Here is a 20283-nt window from a genome sequence, read left to right as displayed (position 1 = left end):
GCAAAAAGTTTGATCGAAAAATATCTGCGGAAGAATGAATAAAATGACGGATCAAACTCGGATGAATTTCAGGCAGTGCCAAAACACATTCGTTATTACAATGAACAATAAAAAAAAAAGCTTGATCCCTTGCTCTCGAATTGAAATTGAACGTTGGTCCGAGCTTTGGTGTGTCTCGTCGGTCAAATTTTCCGGTAGATCGTCTCCTAGGGGGGTGGTGGAAGCGCGCGCAGAAATCAATGCTACTGAAGATGTTCAAAGCATGCGCCAGGAAGATCGCGGATCACGGTCTGTATTACGCGTGAAGAAATAAATACGGTGCTGATCAGGTGCGATTAAACTGGTCGTTGATTAGTGCAAGATACTTGTACCCGGTGAAATTCAGTGGTAATCAGCATATGGTGAACCGGTCTCGTTGGTGAACGATGGATCCATAAAAAAACTAGTTAGCTAGTTCGACGTTCTATCTGGACCGTCATCACCGACAGCTCTTCGGCGAAACATGGATGAGAATTTAAGCCGGGGCTACGTGCAATTAGGAAAAGCGAGAGGCATGAACGAGTTCAAATTCTCGAACGGCTTCACGCATCTGTCGCCGCCGGTGGACAAACGGAACTTCGTATATTTCGCCCTGATACTTTGCGGCATCGGGTTCCTCTTGCCATACAACAGGTCATACCACAAAAGACACTAATCTTTACTTCCCTGTGCATCAACACCTAGAATGTCAAGGACCTCCTCTGTGTTCCCTCCAATTTTTTTTACGCGGAAATTTCTGTATTGATTAGAAAATAATTTCCCTTCGGAGAATTGAAATGCGTGATCCCCTTTATTTAATAGTCTTACCGCGATAAGACACTGTCTTTACCTCTTGCGTGTTGGTGTTTGAAATGTCAAAGACCCCTTCCGTTTCTGCGTAATTTTTTGCCCCCCCCCCCCCCCCCTCCCCCTTACCGTTTATTGGATAAAACGGAAATTTCTGTATCGACTAAAAAAATTATTTTACCTTGAAAAAATGGAAATAGCTCGTCCCTTGTTTCATACTTTCATTACCATCTGTGTGCGCCTAGGCACAGTACCGGAAGTTTGAGATCGCTCATTCAACGGAACGTCAATTTAAACTTTCAGTCGAGGAAACTTGAAATTTTCTTTGAAATTTTTTTGTTATTCTTAGCTGACAGTGTAAGAGGATTGGAGAATAAACTTTTATCATTTTTGTTACTGCGATGAATGTTAGAAAACTGTATGTTTTAAGCGCGTAAGATATTCTGTTTTATTGTGAAGGATCATAAACTTTTAATGAATAGAACCGTTTGTTCATCGTTATTGTAAATGATTCTACATTAAAATTCTGCAACGTGTACGTTTATTCTTTACAGCTTTATCATAGCTGTGGATTATTTCCAAACGAGATATCCTGGTACCACGGTGATTTTTGATATGTCTCTCGTCTATATTATCATGGCATTTTTCGCGGTATTTGCGAATAACATTCTAGTGGAAACACTTTCCTTAAATACGAGAATAACATTCGGTAAGGATAAACAAAGAAGAATCAATTTTATATTATTCAGGCAATACATCGATAATAATTTCAGGATATCTGGTATCTTTTATTACTTTGAATTTTGTTATGATATGCGAGATCTGGTGGGAACTATTTGCTGTCACTACTTCTTATAAAATTAATTTAGTTGCTGTCGCAATAGTATCACTCGGATGCACAGGTAACGATTGTTATTAAAAAATTATTTTTTGAACTTTTATATTCGTTTGTTTAGCAATATTTCACTGGTAATTGTTTATACATTATAGTCCAACAATCGAGCTTTTACGGATACACGTCCATGCTACCGAGCCGATATACTCAAGCAGTAATGACGGGAGAAAGTGAGTACGATAATGTTATGTTTGACATTAGTAATTGGCGAGATATTTTATAATAATTATATTTTCTTCATACAGGTATTGCTGGTCTTTGGGTATCCTCTGATCGCATTATTACAAAGCTATTGTTTGACGATGTACGTAGCAATACATCTATGTTTTTCATTTTATTGAATACATCGATCTTGATGTGTTTTGTATTACATCAAGTGGTTCGCAAGACTGACTTTGTGCAATTCTATATAACACTATGTCAGGAAAGGAACCGAATAACGTTGGAACCAACTGAAGATGTTGGTCTGGTATATATCGTGTTTATTTTAAAAATAATAGTGATGATTTGTCTTCATTAAATACTATTTTTTAATAGATGGACCCCTTGGAGCAAGTTGGAGATTCTGCAAAGGGTCAGTATGGAGTTTTGAAACTTCAGACCAGCCCTTTAGGGACTGAGTCCACAAGTGGGAATACTGACTTGAACGGTAATCGTAGATCGTTAAAAATGTTTCTTAATATTACACATCTATATCAGTTCTTTATTTTAATTTTTAGGAATTAATCAATATTCAGCATTTTCGTTCAGTAATCCTGTGTATGAACCTAGTGCACCATCTGGAAATCCTCCTGGTAGTGCTGGTCCTACTTATAAAGTTGAGGATGTTGTTATTATGAGGGGAACTTATGGAAGTCAAACCAGTAAACCATGGCCCGAAATTAAAAGTATGTCAGTTTGGCAATTCTTCATGTAAAATAGAACTTTCAATAACATATGCATTGTTTTCAGGAGGTTTACTTGCAAGAATTGAAGTGGCTAAGATCATATTGCCATACATGGCGAGTATCGGCGTTGCATATTTTGTCACGCTTTGTCTCTATCCTGGTATCATGTCAGAAATAATTTCTTGTAAACTTGAATCATGGATGCCAGTAATCCTAATGACTGCATTTAACGCTTCTGATGTATTAGGCAAGGTACTACAGATTATTCCTTATCATAAAAAAGTATTATGATTTAGTTTAAATTAAAAAGTATTTATTGAACATTTAATATTTTAGCTCCTTGCATTGATACCCTATGAGTGGAAACGTACACAGTTATTGTATTTTTCATGTGGCCGAGTTATATTGATACCTTTATTCTTATTATGCGCATTACCAAGAGTTGCACCAATCCTCAGTGGTATAGAGTATCCATTACTGTTTTCTTGTTTACTTGGTGTAACAAATGGTATTGTGGGTTCGGTACCAATGATGCAAGCACCTACTAAAGTTCCAGAAGGACATCGTGAATTAGCAGGTATTTTCATAATTAACTTTAATCTATGCGTAAATTTATGACACTCTTGTTTTCTTAGGGAATATCATGACTTTATCATACACTATGGGTCTAACAGTTGGTTCATTATTGGCATACATGATGGAGACATGCTTCGGATTACCAGTACAAGCTAAAGATGTGTGTCACAAGGTAATAGAACACACAACAACACCTTTGAATAATATAACAACAAGTACTTTGATAAATACTGTGTCTTCCACTTTACCTACAATAGAAAATGTTACACCAAAAGTAAAAACTACTGTTAGCGTTTTGACAACTCTTTTAACATCTACTTTAATGTCTAACACTACTATTAGTACTCTAACAACTGGTATTATGGAAGTATCGACAACAGTATCCCCAAAAATGTTAATTAACGTTACTACTTCAGTTAATAATGCAATTTTGCAACACTAGGACACGCATGTTTGTGTGTTGTGTTGAATCTGGTGCTTCTTATGAAAAAAATTAGCATCCAGACGTATACGTATAAGATATTTTCTGCGTTAACTAACCATCCCTTGCATCTTCTGTTATTTAATGTGCAACATCCCTACAAGAAACATTGTTAAGTTTGAATGTGTTAGAATATTTGGAACCTTTTGAAACTTAGAGGAAGTTGTAAAGTATCGCCAGATTGAACACACACACAACAATTGAAATTTTTTTATCACTGTCATTCCATGAATTGTAGCAATTACTTTACTTCACTATTTAAATAACATGTTAACCGATGAGGAAAAGATATTTTTAAATGAATAATGAATAAGTCAATAAAAAAAAGGAGAATGAATTATCATTGAATTAAGCTAAACAACAAATTTTCATTGTTTCATTAACACAAACACACCTGTCAAATGAAATGCTTCTAAATTTTATAATATCGAAAAATATGCGCCAAACACTCTTTGAACTTCTGGTTACTCTAATTTGTTTTTTTTAAACGGTATTGCGCTTTTGATACCATTGCAAATTATTTTATTGTCTACTGCTTATTAGATACTATCGTTGAAAATGAGAAAATTTCAAATGTACATGTATATGAATTTGTTGCATGTGAATAAGAGAATGAATGTTTATTAATCCTTAAATAATACAATGATCAATCATTATAAACACGAGAGAAATCATTTTATTAAATTCTGGTCAATGTATGAATTTATATTATTGAATGTAATATCTATTCCTGTTTTGGTCTAATTAATTCAAAAATAACAATGAAATTAAATGGATGTTAGAATCACAACAAATATTATTTAAGGATTAACTAAATTTGTTAGGGCATGGTAAATATGTTATTCATTAAAGTTGTTTAAGTTATATTTTCGTAGAACTATTTGGGACGATAATAATAATTAAGTATGGGATGACAGTTCTTCTTGGAAATTCGAACATGCGATGAAATTGTTAGGTCAGTGGTTGAGAAATAGTAACTTTACACGAAGAAGTTATTATGCGAGTATATTCTGTACGAAATTGTTACATTCTCGCGTGAATAGTTAATATATAATTGTAAGATACGTATACTTCCGTATAAGATGAGAAAAAAGAAAATGCATTTGTCCCTTTTGAGCGCGTAGTTTTACCTACGTTACATGCCCAAACATATCCACGGTTGTGTGGGAGGTAATAATCAAATCTTCAATCTTTATAGCATTGAAAATTATGAAACAAACGCGTCTGTTTTAAAATCACATTGACGCGATGTAATAGAATTTAAACGAGTAATTAAAAAAAGGTAGATTCTTTAATTCTTTGTTTTTAAACAAATCATATAATGAAGCTCATCCAAGCTAGTGAATTAAATGGACTTAAATAACCGATGAATCGTACGTGTGCGAATACGTTAACTCGGAAACCTTTTTATGAGCGTTCCGATGGATTATTTCAACTATAAAATTGTATTACATTAATGGATAAATGTATATGCATAATATTCACCAATGTACCACCCATTCAAACTGCTTACAGATATATTTCTTACATTTAAAGCAAATCTAGATATCATTTAGACGAGGCACACAAGAACTGCATAGATTTTCTTGTCCATACATACACATGCAAATTATTCATATCAATTTTTAACTATATTACCAACGACATCACGGTTCTTATTTAATCTGATACTGTAATATATTTTTTTTTTTATTAAATAACATAAAAAAGAAATAAGCTTGTTGGTATAGTCTTTCTTGACATAAGAAAGGATATTGTATCCATTAAGTACCTTACTTTTACATATCCTTCTTATAAATTTGGAAATTTTTGGAAAAGTTTAGGAAGGTAATATTTGATGTTGGAGACAGGGATATAATGTGTACAAATTTTCGCGAGTGAATAATAATTTTTAAATGAATTTTTTATGACATGTTCCTTTGATGAAATATTTTTATGAAATTATTCAAATTTACAAATGCGTCGTAGGGAGAGATATTTTTCTCGTCATTTCTTATGCGATAGCAGCATATTTTTTATTACTTTTTAACTTACACTGTAAACGTATAAGTTCCAAAATATATCTATCAAAACTATATAAAAAAAAATATTCCAAGGGTGATACCCATTACAAAAAAAACATGTTAAGAAGTTCGTTTATAAGACGACTAAAGAAACGGTAGTCAAATGAAATGAGTGAGGTATATGATTATGAATGTACAGTTATAAGAATGCTTCTTACAGATTATGTGTAGGAAATATGAAAAATGATTTCATTTTATATCATATTTTTCATCATAGTGTCCTTTCTTCAAACGTTGTATCAGATGCGTTATGGAGTAAGTTTCTGAACAATCCTTGATATGTATTCAAGGAAAATATTGTAATCAATGACGAATACAAGAGTAGTTGTAATTGTTTAATTAGATTAATCATTTGTGTATCAAAAACTACTCCATATCGCAATTAATTAATATGTACAAATAATAAATATGTATATACATATAATATTTCCTTTAATATACCTTATCCAACTACTATATTTTTTATAAATCAAATAGTACACTCTTAATCATTATTGTTTAGTCGTTATTGGCTTTTATAAAATTTTCATTATATCAAATAGACAACTCAAAAAGAAAAGAATAGTAGTAAATATTACTAAAATATTGGTTGCTCGACAAATAATACCACAGTGTTTCATCTGAAAATGTGATCACTTGTAAAGCTTGAAAAAGTAAACTCAATAAAGTGATTACATTCCTGAAAATTCTATATTTAGAGCATTGTGTCGTTTACTTAAATCTCTTTTATGATGCAATGAAATGACAAATATTATTCTATCACAGTTGAAGTTACCTTAAAAAAGAAGTATATTCATTTAAAGCTATATATATAACTGTTTTAAAATAGTTAGTTTAGATACTTAGCAGCCCAGTCAATTCTACCATGAAGACTTCCACTACCTTTTGCGTTTACCGCATTTCCGTATATTCCTGGTTGAAGTGTTCCTTTGTTTGTGGTTTCTGTAAAGTAAATACACTTTTAATAATAATAAATGTTACATAAATATACATGAAAAATCTAAGTCACTTTCAAGTGCTTACTGATATTTTGTGTACCATAAACACTGGGATACGGCAATCTCAAAGTTTGATCCGTAATGTAACGATTTCTTGGAAGGTAATACTGTTTCGGTTGATTCTCAATGGAATTCCTGGGCACCCAAAAAGAGTCTGTGAATTGCTCATACTTCTCTAGGGGTTGAGCAACCAAATTTCTTATTAACTTAGGTCGGCTTGAGTCAGAATCACCATTTCTTCAAGAGTAAAAGAATATAAGTATTAGAAACAACACAGCCTGATAGGATTATGACTCTACTTTTATCGATTACTTTAAATTTACAGAAGAAAATAGGATATCGTTCACATTCATACACTCATAGCTTTTTTCATTCTCTTATAATTAAACCAATTAATTCATAATTTTTAAAAAATTATGTTATACTTTATGGTTACTGTTCTAGGAAATTGTCGGGAAATTAATCGAATACGTGATATGCTTATGAAATTCCTCTCGTCAAAGTAGACAGCAGATCAGTACGTATCCCAATATTATTAGCAGATAGAAGTTCAGGATACGTGTTAGTTAACTTTTGATACCTTGACGACAGGCTTGTACTGGGCCCAGCGACGTACCGGGCCACGTTGAGGTAGTGTTGTTTTGCAGACACTTTTCTGCCATTCTTCAGACTAGACTGTGATTGATCCCAGTTTATAGCAGCTGGTTCATTCCATGCCGGTAACGTCCAGTTGGTTTGCGTTAGACTCTCTGGCAAATAATTGGCGTTCCAATTGGCACGGTTCTCTTTGTACACTCGATCTGGGGCAAGCTTTACATTCACGTTCTCGGGAACGATCTTGCTTCTGACGTGGACAATTAGAGGATTAGGTTACATATAATCCGCGGATGGACGATGTCCACTTAAATTCTGGCAACGCACCCCAGAAGTTCAGCAAAATCATCCTCATCCCATTTAGGGGCATTATTTTCGCGAACATAATTGTTGTGATTCAGCAATGGTAACATCGATTGTTGCTGTTGTTGTTGTTGCTGAGACTGCATTTTTTCTTGAGCTCTGGCACAAATTATTTACATTAACAACTATAGAATCCAAAGGAGTACAAAGACAATATATTTTACCTGATCTCTACTGGTGGTGGAAGGTTCACTTTATTTAGTATCACATCACGATGGGATGCAACACCAATCTTTTTACTGTTGATCAGGCGTGGAGCATTGACTTGAAAATAGGGATACCTAAAAACAAATACTTAAGTAGATCCTGGCCTCTATCATCCACATTTATTCGCCAAAACTGTATCTACCTCAGTGACTGCTGTGCTGTAGGCCTCTTTATAGGATTCCACTGCAACATATCTTCCATGAATATCACCGCTTCCTGGCTGGCATTTGGTATCAGAACATTCAGAGACGTGCGTGTGAAGTTTGGAAACTTAAAGTTCATAGCCGCAGCTAATTGGTACCCTTCCGGCCAATCGTCCTTCTCAGGCGTGCCGATTACGGAGCAAATTTTAAAGATCTCGTCGATTTCACTTTTACCGGGGAATAACGGTCGAAATGTGTACAATTCAGCCATGATACAGCCCACTGCCCAAATGTCGATTGGGCTATTATAAGTAGTCGAGTGGAGCAATACTTCTGGCGCTCTATACCTGAAATACGTATCAATCACTTCTAAATCATCTATCCTCGATATCTCGTTGTTTCAGACAATCACGATCATTACCATCGCGTGGATACGTAGTCCGTGTAGGGTGGCCTCGATCGAATTTCCCTAGCCAGCCCGAAATCGGCGATCTTCACCAGTTCCGGTCCCATGCATAATAAATTTTCTGGTTTCATGTCGCGATGGAAGAACCCGTGTTTATGCATAAAGGCTAGCCCCTGCAGCACTTGGTAAACTATATTTCTGATCACTGGTTCCGGAAACAATTTGTCCCTACGTAATAACGTCAAAAGCGTATCACTCGTTGATGGCCATATTGAAACGATCGGGGACACTTCAAGGTCATTTATAATAGACGTCAGCCTTACCTGTCCTTCATCAATTGGTATAGATTTTCCTTCATGTACTCGAAGACGAAGTAAAGTACATCGTTCTCCCGTATCACTTCTTTCAGCTTCACCACGTTCGCGTGGCTGAGTTTCTTCAACGACTGTATGGGGAAACATATTTACTTTCATCTTCAACTGTTTTGTTCCGCGACGCAATACTCGCACGACGAGCGACAATGGTAAATATTTTACTTTAACTTCTCGCAGGTTCATAGCCTCCTCCCAGGAATAGTACTTCCTCTTCATCCTTTTTATGGCTACTTTCTCCCCCGTATCGATGCGTTCGCCAAGAACGACGGAACCAAACGTTCCGTCGCCCAGCTGGTTCAACGTTATGTATCGGTTCATCTTCATCGGTGTGAGCCGCTTCGGGATATTTGCAAGTCCTTCAGCTCCTCAGCTGGCTCGACTACCAAGATCCTGCCTGTACATTATACTAATTCCTGAAACGATACGTGCATCAATTTCAATTGTTCACGATTCGTTAATCCATTTCCTTCCAGGTTTAACAAATTTTTTTTATTTCTAAACAGTTTATGCCTCAATTTTAATATTTTAAAAATTTACGAAGTCTATTAACACGTTCCGTGCCACGGAAATTTCGGTCATATTTTTCTTATGAACTTCAGTTATTTTTTCAATAAAATATTAAGTTATATTCAAGTTTTTGGTCATTTTTATATATTTCGATATTCTTTCTTTGTTTTCGGTGCTTTCGGTAACGTATACCGCTATTTTTGACCATGTGTTCCTTAAAAATATTTTCTTACAAAAATTCACATGTACCACACTGGTACATGTGGCACTGAACGTGTTGATCATTAGAAATTCCAATGGGGAACGCAACGTGCAGATTACGCTGAAGTGTTTACTTGGGAATTATAGGATGAAGGTCATGAAAAATTGCATGGTGATCTAATGAAATGGTCTAATATCAGCCTATTAAACGTTTTTCGCGCTATTCATTTTAATCGTTTAAACTGTCCACGGTAATTCCCCTATATTAATACATTCGCGACCGCTGCCATGAATTCACGTCTTTTCTAACATAATAACTTCTAAAATATTTTATTCTTCTGCTCTTTTCCATTCGCGACTTCTTCAATAGACAATTCTTCATTTCAAACGACAAATCGTTGCAAGACTAATGTTTCAACTAAAATTTTTCAATTTTTGTCCCTGCGTTAATGTCAGAAATCGGCGGCAATTAACTTAAGATTCTCTTCGTTTTCACCGGCAACAGGTATTAGACAAGCGAACTATTTACCGTTCGCAAATGTATTAATTGCATAAAAGTGTCATAAGCGAGCGAGTTTGTACGTGAACCTGCAGAAAGTAATATTCGATCGAGCTCTCCTTGTAAGTTCTGTGTTCAATTGATCGAAGGATGGGCTGACGAATCTTTTCCAATTTTTTTGTTAGATTATTACCGCTCGTAGTAAGGAAATATACGGGTCTGATTGCGTTGACCGTTGACGTCCCCACGTGTCACCATTAATACGGAATGCGCGTCGACCTTTCATAGTCGATCCACAAGTAGTCTGCTATTGATTTTTAACGATGGTCAAGTTTGCCGGGTCGCAGTTCATGAATTCTTGTTTTCTTTCCAAGAAAATCCAACTCCTCTTTAAAAATGCCACCATCTTTAATGATAATAAACTTCAACGATTTTACTTTACTACGATGTTACTTCAGATCGAAATTCTCGTTCGCTCTGCTACAAACCGATGGACCTCCATCGAAATCTGCCTCTTATTTTTCTCGTTTTACCAACACGAGTGAGTGTTTTTATAATATAATTATACGATTATCTAATACTTATACGATTATCTTTCTAACATTAACCCAATTACGCGATTATCAAGATCGCTTCACTCCGATAAGCGTTCCAACATCTACTTATCGATCTTAGCAATTAAAATCTTGGAAAATTTTACTTCTCGAATATCTTATCAGCTATTTTCAAAGTGGATCTAGCAGTATCTATACAACATCGACCAAAGGGAATACATTATCGTAGTAATTTCATTTGATTCATAATTTGTAAGCTTAACTTCGCTAACTTGTTGACCCGAGCATTAAAACAACTTCGAATCGATTTGTTAAGGTTTGCAAAAACACGAGCTATTCTCGATATTTACAAGGCAATGGATTTGAATTTGTACACGTTTATACGAATGAAACCGTATCGACAGGTAACGCTAGTTTTTCGAATGAATCATCCAGCCTTGCAATAGAAGAATCATAACAAAGTTATTCTGAAAGGATTGCTTCGTCGCTTTTGTTCGCTATTGCAGTTCGATAAACTACGGTGAGCCGATCACTACCGATTTGTCCATCGATTGATACGGTCTATAATGCTCGAACGATATCAATCCTATTAGGGGGTTGCGTAGATACACCTTGCCTATCCCTGAAGAATCGATACGAACGAATTAAAGGCCTACGTTAAAACTTTCATACCGTTGCTAACAACGAAAGGCAACGACGGTAAACGTTGACATACACCTCGTGAAATATGGAATAGCATGCCGGTGCCTGCACAGTTTGCGAAAACCGTTACCAGCTCCGATATACGCGGTGATAACTAAATTTCAGTTACCTTCTCAAAACGATGACAACGGCCATTCAACGATCGCGGGAAGGCACGAAACAGGACTAAGTTCATCTATCTGAATTTAGAAAAACTACAAGAATCCTCTTCAACCCATTGCACCTACGATTTCTTTTGCAATTATGCTCGACAGAGCTATTTCATTGTTGCCGATTCGTTGAAAGAGAAACAAAATTTCGCGCTCATTTTATGTCCGCGTTCTTTCTAAATTATATTTTACATAATGAAAATAAAATTAATCCTATGGATATTGTTATCAGAAATTGTAAACTACGACATTATATTTAGAAATTCACTGACTCGTTTCAGTTTCATTTTCCTAATATTTTGTTTTGAAGATTTATTGCATTGAAGAAAATATTATAATTGGGGAGACCGTCATTAAAATAAGCGCTAGTAGCGAACGTGTTAATTCGGACTTGAAAGAATTGAGCGATATTCGTATTTGTTCAATTCTGTTTGAAATCTTTGGCACAAGTCTGACAAGTCGAGTCTCGATGACTCGAGAGCTTTGGATGTAAACGAAGAAACGAAGGATAACCGGGACTGAATGAACTTAGTTCTTAGCGCACTGGTCTGTAGACGTTGTCCAATTCGCGAAGTGTTGAGTGGTCGAGAACGCGTGAGAACGTCATGAGAGAAAGAAAGAGATTGACTCAAGTAAGTAAGTAGTTACGGGGAATGGATAAACGTCGACGTCGAAGTTACATAGTCTATAATCAGCCGTTGCCCTTTGATATTTCTTCTAATCGTGTGTCCTACTTTCAGAACTTCCGGTTCTACGCTTCGTCCAATGTGGCAGGTTTCCGACAGCCTGATTAAGAAATGATTTGTGCGCCGATGGACAATCGATTCGTCATTCTCCGTTGCGACATTCTATACACCTTTTACTGCGTAACTTATCGACTAAAAGCTAACGTGTTATTATACAAACAAAACGAATACGGCGGAGCATGTATTTACCCCCCGTTGCTGGTAAGAGGTAAAGCATATATCGAATGCGAAGAACTAATTCTAAGAACTTTTAACCCCTTGCCTTGTAATGACACGTCAGACTCGTGGCGAAGATTTTAAGCAGAATTTAACACTAGATTCACGGAACCCGTCAATTTGATGGATATCGAATTTTCTAAACGTTATTTCGTAACGGTTTCAGTCGATCTTAATTTGTGCAATTATGCGAACACACATTGCAATACTCTGCTGTCGAAGTTACAATTTTCGCAATTTATTTAGTATATACTGATAAATCTAGCGTTAACGAGTTAAGTATTACACGATTCTTCTGAATTCAAACTAAATATTATTATTCTGTTATGAGATATTAAACGGAAACGTTTATAGTTATCAAAGGTAACGAGTTACGGGAATAACCAAGAACTTTCGTGAACTAGCCCTTAGGCAAGGACACTTAGAATAGATAAGTGAGATACACTTTAGAAGTCAAATCGAAAGTAAAATGGATCCACTAATAACCTCATGAACAACGAAAACAAATGATATATTCTTAACAGATTATAAACAACAAATTTTTTATAGCAAAATGTAAGTCCTAAGTACTCATCTACTCGATTCTATTTTTTCTTTTGGTAGATTTTGGATATCAGTTAGGGGTTCATTCGAGGACCAGACGCTGCATTGGTACCAATTAAAATCGTCAAAATTATTCTTCTGACTGGTGGTGATCCGTGGACGCGATATTTGACATTGTGTGATGTAAAACAATACATCAAGTAAATTTCGACCATCTATGCGATGACCCAGTTACGTCCAGGAAGGTTTAACAAATGGGTTTGCCCTAGAAGGCGCAGAAACAGCGTAGACCGAGATTAGCATTTTCTTAACGCTCGCATGCGGATCTCACTGGCCAGTTGGACATGCGAGGATATAGATTTTCTTAGGTCTCGCGATACCGAGAAAAGAGGCGAACTGTTGCAGAGACCGTTTTTACAGAAATTCTTGACCTCCTCGTTTGGAAGTAAAAATAAAATCGGTATCGCTTTTTTATTCAGGCGTTAAAGGAGAAAGTGTATTAACGATTAAAAAGGGAATTCTTTGTAACACAAGTTGACACGTTGAATGCCGTAGGGATCACCGGTGACCCTTGAGTAAATTCAATTGCTGCAATTTCCTGAATTAAACGATGATAATTTGGAAATATTCCTATATCGTAAATAATGCAAAATACATTCGGCAAAATAAACTTGCGATAATAACAACGCAATTTAATGAGACAATTTAATATTGTATCGTTTTTCTTTCGCATATTCTGCACCTTAAAATCGTGCGGCATTCAACCTGTTAAAAGATATTGTGAAATTGCATGAATTTTATTGTAAATTTGTGTATATGCGTTTTAAGATAAGATAGGCATTTAATTTATTCTTGAAAATAAGTAAACAGGTGTGTAAAAGGAAATGGATTGTTTGTTAATACTCTACTCAGTAACTCAAACCGGTAATCTACTGATATTTGAGTAACAAAAGGGCCGCAACAGTTTCATCGATTTAGTCCCTTTCTATAAGGCAGGCTCTGACTCACTATTTGTCTTCAATCATATTTCACAGCCTTTCACTTTTCGATCATACCGTATTATTACGACGGATATTTGTGTTTGTATAATCCAGTTTTGAAAATTATTATATTAGGCAAAACATATTCTAATAATTCTAATAATCTTTGCATCATAGGTGTTATACATTTAAAATAACCACAAGTGTACATATATCTTTAACAAAGCATTATAATATTCTTATCCTAATTAAACGTTTCTCGATTACATCTTTTGTAAAGTGGTCTGTTACAACGTAAATTTTCATAAGTGTCCACAGCGTAATCGTTGCATTTTTTTAATTGAACTACCAAAGGTGCCAGAAGACACCTGAAATTTTCACTTAAAATTATTCTCCAAGCCAAAATTCAATCGAGGAAAAATCATTGAACTGAGAAAATAATTTGAATTGAGAATTTCGTGTCTTTCGACACCTCCGGTAGAAATAATGTTAATAAAAAAAAATTCTGTCGTGAATGTCCAAGTAAATAAAAATGGAAATCGACATTCGATAAAACTTGACGCAATAAAAAACACGGTTACTTTGCGATGACAATGATAAATAAATGTTTTGTGATTTTGGAATTGAGACGACGCCTGTAAGTATGTTTCCCTTGCGGCAGCTAAACCGGAAGTGCGATCAACAGGGGGTGAAGGTCGCTTGAGAGGCGTAAAAATTTCGTGAAAATCGCGATGGAATGTTTTTAATTAAAATTTTACTTACAAGAGTTGATCGCGTCGTGAATCGCCAGCATTCCACGTACTTGATTATGTACCTTTCTGCGCAACGTTCGCTTGCAAACTGTTAATCGAGCGGCCATGCTTTGCTGTGTAGTCATGGTTACGGGTACTAACTGAAACTTGAACTACCGGAGGTTCTTCGAACGCCAACCCCCTCGAATTCCTTCCTTAGTTGCCGTTGAAAGCCGTTGAAATTTCGGCCAGGTTTTGTACGTGTCAGCCAAGCTATGTGATCAAGTTTAATATCGGTTTATATCGGTTTATCGGTTAATAGAGTATTCACTATACATTTTCGGTTACCCACGAAACATTAAGATGCAATTAGGATGCATTGGGATCGTTCAACGAACATCATCAATACTTTGTTTTTAACCTTTCGTCATCGCGTTGGTGACCGTATGATCGGATGACAGAATGTTTGACAGTTGGGTAAAAAATGAAACTGTGCAATTTCTGATCTTTACAGTAATAGTATTAATATACCAATGACTTGGTTTCCCTATTGAATATTGTAATGTTAAGAAATGAAGTGAAAATAAAATATTCGCATTTGTAATCTTGTAGCATATATATATTTTTTTCATTTTTTTTGTTCAATAAATAAAATAATTGATCGAGAATATTATGTCGTTATATCGGGTTAATTACCTTACCTTTTCAATTCGCGACAGGAGTCACGACGATTGCTCAGTGTCAGAAATCCATATTTTCATATTATATTATTTGAATCGATGTTATTTGAATTACCCATGAATGTTCATTTGTATTTTAAATATCACTATTTATTATTTCATTAATACTTTCTGAAATGCTAGGTCATTGATATCTAGTATGTGTGAATTGTAGATTATGATGTATAGTGTAAAACAGAATGTTGATTTTTCGTATGACATGCGTGTGGGCTTCCAGTAAAATGTCGTTACAGTAAGTTTCTTGAACATATTGGAAAATGTCGCAAGAAATTAAGAAAGGGAAAAAGAAGCAAATAAAGAAAGAGAAAACAAATCAAAAGGAAGAGAAATCAGAGGAAAATGTGAAAGAAACTGTGAAAGAAAATGTCAACCTGTAAGTAATATGAATAATTATATTTCTTATGTAGTATTCAACATGTCATTCATTTTTTATTTATTTATTATGATATTACATAATATGTTATATGTAGTTTAAATAACATTACATGTGCGATTGTTTAATAATATTTTATATAAAATATTAATCAAATTATTTAGGTTAGACGAGTTTAGATTAATTGCAATAGTTTCAGTTTGAAAATATTTTTTAAAGAATATTATTATTCATTCCTACAGTAATATATGAATAATAAAAATTATTTATAATTTACAATATATTAAATTATGAATGTTTATGCATAGTAAAGATTAATCATTTTCATCTTTTTAAATGAAATTTGAAATATATATAATTTTTCAGAAAATATGGTCCATCTGTGACATTTCCATATCAAAGGATATGGTCAAGATGTGCTCTAATACTCGCAGTGTTGTTCATAGTATGGTATAACAGCAGACAGGGTAAAGAAGTCTATTTTGCAAAGCAAAAGGAGATTCTATTGAGCCGTAAGCAATACGTTGAATGTTCAGACGATTACAAAGCAGAAGTAAATGAATATCCTGAATGTGTACCGGAAAAGTGTGGGAGAATAGTTACAGATAAATTAGTATCATCAACAGAAACAGACGTTTTGTTAAGGATAGCAATAAATGGTTTGAATTTAGGTGGTTCGAATGGAGGCGCAAGTATTTTAGACCTTTATTCCGGTGCACTGAGTAAAGGCAACGGTTTCATTGATATTTATACATTGCCAGAAGCTAAGTGGATATTTAATAACGCAGATCTTGCAATCTATAAGTATGCTTTTGTTCTGTAATAGAACCTAGAAAACCATTTCCTCTCTTACTAAAAAGTACTTTGTACTTACAGAGTAGTAAAAACTAAAATACAACATGCAATAGGACATAACTTTGGAGTACCCGCTAATAAAATATATTTAACAAAGCCAACATTCTTTTCACGTATGACTAATGTATCTGCAAAAACAATACATGATGAATACTGGCATCCTCATGTTGATAAGGTATGCAACTAATTAAGAACTGTTAATTACTTAATTATATTTTTTATTTATTTGCCTAATCTCTGTTGAAGGAAACATATAAATCATTTTTTTATACGTCCTTACTGTATCTGAATGATTTCGGAAGAGATTTTGAAGGTGGTCGGTTCATATTCATAGATAAAGATAATGTTAATACAACCGTGGAACCTCGCAAAGGTAAATAAACGTTATAACAAGGAATAATATACTTACATTTAAGACAGACAAATAAATTCGATTGAAAATTCGTTTTACAGGTAGAGTGTCCATGTTTACTTCAGGTAGTGAAAATTTACATGCAGTTGAGAAAGTACAATCTGGAACTCGATACGCGTTAACTGTATCATTCACGTGTGATCCAACTGCTGCAATTTTTGATCCAAATTACCGTAAAATACGAGAAAAATAAATTGTTTTATGTGTATAAAAAGCACATTCCATTTAATCTTTTATAACTGATGTTTAGCAAACCTCCTTTTCAAATGAAATTTTATTTGTAAGAGATAACGTTTTTTCGCCTTTTCATTCGTATGGATTCGTTACGCGCGAATGAAAATCATGTAAAAAGCGTCTGTTAGCACAAAAGAAAATATTGGAAAGTAAAGGCGGTACAAGTTGTAAAAATATATATTTATTTCACATATGTTAACAAAAAGAAATAGTAATAATAATAATTATGTTTCAGAAAACAAAAATAATGTTTAATCGATATCACTCTCACTACTTCAATTTAGATCTACCTTTTCAAGTGACTCAATTTCATTATCCTCATCGCTTGAAATATTTAAAAGTTTGACGTCATTTGCATTGTTAATGAAGAAATCACTGTTTACTGTATACAAGACAAATATATACACCTGAACCTTACATTTTTACGCAAATAAATGATGATGGCTGTGTAAATTGAGATCACGTATAAAAAGTACGTGTAGTGTTACAACTTACCACGTAAATCGAGGGACGGGTGTACTATTATTTAAACATATCAATAATGTATTCAGAACTTAATTAACGAAACTTAACTTATTTAATGCTCTTTATTTATCTTATCAATATAATACAAGAAGAGATATAACAAGTGCAGATTGCATATATTCCATGACAATTAATATAGATGGAAACATTTACAGGTTTATTTAAATTAATAAATTTCTCATTATTACTATTAATGAAAAGATATTATAAATGTTTGCCTTCAACGATACATTAAGTATTTATGTCATGTGCAAATGTGTCATGTACAGTGAGATTGGAAATATTGAAAAAATTTTTCAAACATTGTTTTTTTTCTGTAAAAGCTTTATCCTAATTTTGCACATATTTCTATTGTGTAAAAATGTCATGGATCCCCAGAGATCTAATTATGAATGTCATTTGTTAATGCAAAATGGAACAAAATAAATATATATAAAATATATATATATATATATATACTCTATAGGTTTAAACAATGGTAACCTGTCCACTGGAAACCATTACAAAGACCTATAGTAGATATTTTCATAGGTGTTCACTTAAATATTTATACTTAAGATCCGTGAAATAATTATAGTAATACCCGTTCGTAGTAAATACCTCACAAATATTACAAATGAAAAAAAGAACCGCTAAAGTTAAATACTTTGCTGTCACAGAAGTTCGGTTTATAAATTAATGCGAGTGATGAATGAACAAGGCGAGTGGAAACCTCAAGGAAGAAACATTTGTACAAAAGGAACTTTACACAGATTGTCTAAGAATTATTAAATATTAATAATTAAGTTGTAAAATGAGCTCTATCAATATTATTGTACATTGATACTTTTCTAAAACTTCTCTACACGAAACTGATAAATGTCGCGTGTTCCTCGATTCTCCGATGTTTTCATATAAGTAGATGTAAAGTTTACGTGTGAAGTATTTTTGCTATGTCTGTACCATTCTTTCCCGTCAACAAGCTTCTGTGGTTTCCAGGTAATTCATGGATTATCACTTCTTTTCCGCAAATCTGAAAATATTCAATTGAAAAAATCAGCTTCTATTCAATTTTTAGTTTGATAGTAAATATACAATGCCATTAGGATACAGATCGAATATTTAAAGATAACAATTACCTGTGATAAACCGTAATCTTTCTCCAGATGGATAAAATTGTCTTGTATTCTTATTAACGTAACATTTCCTTGTAACTTAGCAGCTGGTACATAATAGTAAGCTGCCTCCAGCTTTTTGTGGAATAATAGACCAGCAGCTTTCAAGTCCTCATTTTTCAGATCTGGATTGTTTATTGTTTCCACCATTTTGTCGTATACTTTATCATCAGGCATCTCTTTCAAAATCTGATACGCCTGTAAAAAAATGAGAATAGTAATATAATATAAATACCAAATATAAATAAATAAATAAATAGAATACTGATTAGTAATATTTATGCATGATGCCAGCATGTCCTATAATGAATGTTTATCTAAATTTCTTTATTGTTTAAATACCATTGAAGCTGTTTTTAAAGTATTTCTCATTTATATCACATAAAAGGACAGAAATATATTACCTCAATGTAACTAAGCTTCCCATTGAATTGCGTAATGAAGAATGATAATGTCTTCCGACAACGGTCCTCAGTGACGTCTTGTCTTGACCGACCAGCATGTTTTCCAATTTCGATGCAATGCAGTTTTACAAATTCTGGAGATCCATCCAGAAGAGTTAAAACTGTTGTTTCATTAGCAGCTTCTAATTGAAGAGCCATTTCAAAGGCAACACAAGCCCCGAAAGAGTAACCTGCTATGTGATATGGTCCTTTCTTTTGAACTCTTTTCATTTCTTGTATATAAAAGGCAGCTAGTTCCGTTATACTATTCACTGGAGCTTCTTTAACACATTGGAAGCCCCAAGCAGGACGTTCCAATTCACTAGCCAAGCCCTTGAAAGGTCCAACCATTCCCTCAATGGCATGAACAAAATATATAGGTGTTCCTTTAGAACTTTTTGTCTTTAATGGTACAAGAGTTTCTGTAGGTACAAGTTCTACACCATCCGACTGGAACAAAAATTGTATACCAGTTTCTTCTTCAGCTTCTCCTTGTCCCTCACTCTCACAAGGTTCACCCACACCAGCATCGAACAATTTCAACTTTTCGAATGTCAGATTACGAATTTCCTGCGCTGATAACACTACGTCGTAATTTCTCTCCAGCGTCTGTTTTATTTCTGTTCCCATTAAAGAGTCCATTCCAAAATCGGCTAACGTGATGCTGTAATTAATGCCCTCTAGCTTCTTAATTCCTAAAATATTGGCGATGGCCTCGACTATACTGATTTTATTTGCCGAGTCCTGAGATTTACGATGATCCGCAACACACATCGACGCTAGAACAGGATGGGGTTGTTGTAAGAATATATCCAAGGTTTCCATACAGCTACGAATACGTTGCGGCAGTGTACCACCAATTTCCGTATCGTTGTCACCGCCAACGGAATCTATGGTAAAAATCAAA

At 34.3% G+C, this 20283-nt stretch overlaps 4 protein-coding genes across 8 annotated transcripts in view; 2 read left to right on the top strand and 2 right to left on the bottom strand.

Annotated features, from left to right (window-relative positions):
- Positions 1 to 228: 228 nt before the first annotated feature.
- Ent3 (equilibrative nucleoside transporter 3) lies at positions 229 to 6151 on the top strand. Its single transcript, XM_031984310.2, has 10 exons — positions 229 to 672; positions 1380 to 1534; positions 1599 to 1727; positions 1816 to 1890; positions 1966 to 2189; positions 2258 to 2369; positions 2440 to 2607; positions 2672 to 2859; positions 2944 to 3184; positions 3243 to 6151. The coding sequence occupies exons 1-10, from the start codon at positions 503 to 505 to the stop codon at positions 3623 to 3625; spliced, it is 1845 nt and encodes a 614-aa protein (XP_031840170.1). The 5' UTR covers positions 229 to 502; the 3' UTR covers positions 3626 to 6151.
- On the bottom strand, positions 6005 to 14804 carry LOC116430922 (serine/threonine-protein kinase dyf-5). Of its 3 annotated transcripts, none has more exons than XM_031985678.2 (10): positions 14672 to 14804; positions 8975 to 9225; positions 8762 to 8883; positions 8454 to 8666; positions 8032 to 8379; positions 7847 to 7963; positions 7647 to 7781; positions 7306 to 7569; positions 6766 to 6962; positions 6005 to 6669 (listed from the first exon to the last, which is right to left on the bottom strand). In XM_031985678.2, exons 2-10 carry the CDS (start codon positions 9134 to 9136, stop codon positions 6557 to 6559), a joined length of 1671 nt encoding a protein of 556 aa, XP_031841538.1. In that variant the 5' UTR covers positions 9137 to 9225; positions 14672 to 14804; the 3' UTR covers positions 6005 to 6556. The 3 variants fall into 3 exon arrangements, with proteins under 3 accessions (XP_031841538.1, XP_031841528.1, XP_076222324.1); XM_031985668.2 differs by having other exon boundaries at positions 6751 to 6962; positions 14672 to 14803; XM_076366209.1 differs by having other exon boundaries at positions 6751 to 6962; positions 7342 to 7569; positions 14672 to 14803.
- LOC116430937 (2-oxoglutarate and iron-dependent oxygenase domain-containing protein 3) lies at positions 14777 to 20137 on the top strand. Of its 2 annotated transcripts, none has more exons than XM_031985700.2 (6): positions 14777 to 14897; positions 15535 to 15753; positions 16120 to 16557; positions 16630 to 16783; positions 16855 to 16981; positions 17062 to 20137. In XM_031985700.2, exons 2-6 carry the CDS (start codon positions 15638 to 15640, stop codon positions 17211 to 17213), a joined length of 987 nt encoding a protein of 328 aa, XP_031841560.1. In that variant the 5' UTR covers positions 14777 to 14897; positions 15535 to 15637; the 3' UTR covers positions 17214 to 20137. The 2 variants fall into 2 exon arrangements, with proteins under 2 accessions (XP_031841560.1, XP_031841569.1); XM_031985709.2 differs by lacking the exon at positions 14777 to 14897 and having other exon boundaries at positions 15072 to 15753; positions 16120 to 16265; positions 16425 to 16557.
- The window catches only part of FASN1 (Fatty acid synthase 1), a 20005-nt gene continuing 17544 nt past the window's right edge, over positions 17823 to 20283 (bottom strand). For both annotated transcript variants that reach the window (XM_031985625.2, XM_031985634.2), the window contains exons 7-9: positions 19338 to 20266; positions 18898 to 19131; positions 17823 to 18791 (exon numbers count right to left, since the gene is read on the bottom strand). In XM_031985625.2, coding sequence (XP_031841485.2) covers positions 18690 to 18791; positions 18898 to 19131; positions 19338 to 20266 — 1265 coding nt within the window. In that variant the 3' untranslated portion in view covers positions 17823 to 18689. The remainder of the gene's footprint in view (positions 18792 to 18897; positions 19132 to 19337; positions 20267 to 20283) is intronic.

This window comes from Nomia melanderi, chromosome 3 (genome assembly GCF_051020985.1).
Source record: "Nomia melanderi isolate GNS246 chromosome 3, iyNomMela1, whole genome shotgun sequence".
NCBI classification, from domain to species: domain Eukaryota; kingdom Metazoa; phylum Arthropoda; class Insecta; order Hymenoptera; family Halictidae; genus Nomia; species Nomia melanderi.
The sequence above is the reverse complement of the archived record's forward strand: the minus strand, read 5'-3'. Positions and strand labels throughout refer to the sequence as shown.

What these genes read in the sequence shown, in the direction of transcription:
- Ent3 (XM_031984310.2), top strand. Translation starts at nt 503, where the DNA reads ATGGATGAGAATTTAAGCCGGGGCTACGTGCAATTAGGAAAAGCGAGA. An exon ending in AGTATCACTCGGATGCACAG is followed by an intron (nt 1,728 to 1,815) that starts GTAACGATTGTT and finishes TATACATTATAG; the next exon opens with TCCAACAATCGAGCTTTTAC. An exon ending in CTTCTGATGTATTAGGCAAG is followed by an intron (nt 2,860 to 2,943) that starts GTACTACAGATT and finishes TTAATATTTTAG; the next exon opens with CTCCTTGCATTGATACCCTA.
- LOC116430922 (XM_031985668.2), bottom strand. Translation starts at nt 9,136, where the DNA reads ATGAAGATGAACCGATACATAACGTTGAACCAGCTGGGCGACGGAACG. An exon ending in TGAACCTGCGAGAAGTTAAA is followed by an intron (nt 8,884 to 8,974) that starts GTAAAATATTTA and finishes TTCCCCATACAG; the next exon opens with TCGTTGAAGAAACTCAGCCA. An exon ending in ACAGCACAGCAGTCACTGAG is followed by an intron (nt 7,964 to 8,031) that starts GTAGATACAGTT and finishes ATTTGTTTTTAG; the next exon opens with GTATCCCTATTTTCAAGTCA.
- LOC116430937 (XM_031985700.2), top strand. Translation starts at nt 15,638, where the DNA reads ATGTCGCAAGAAATTAAGAAAGGGAAAAAGAAGCAAATAAAGAAAGAG. An exon ending in GTGAAAGAAAATGTCAACCT is followed by an intron (nt 15,754 to 16,119) that starts GTAAGTAATATG and finishes ATAATTTTTCAG; the next exon opens with AAAATATGGTCCATCTGTGA. An exon ending in GGCATCCTCATGTTGATAAG is followed by an intron (nt 16,784 to 16,854) that starts GTATGCAACTAA and finishes TCTCTGTTGAAG; the next exon opens with GAAACATATAAATCATTTTT.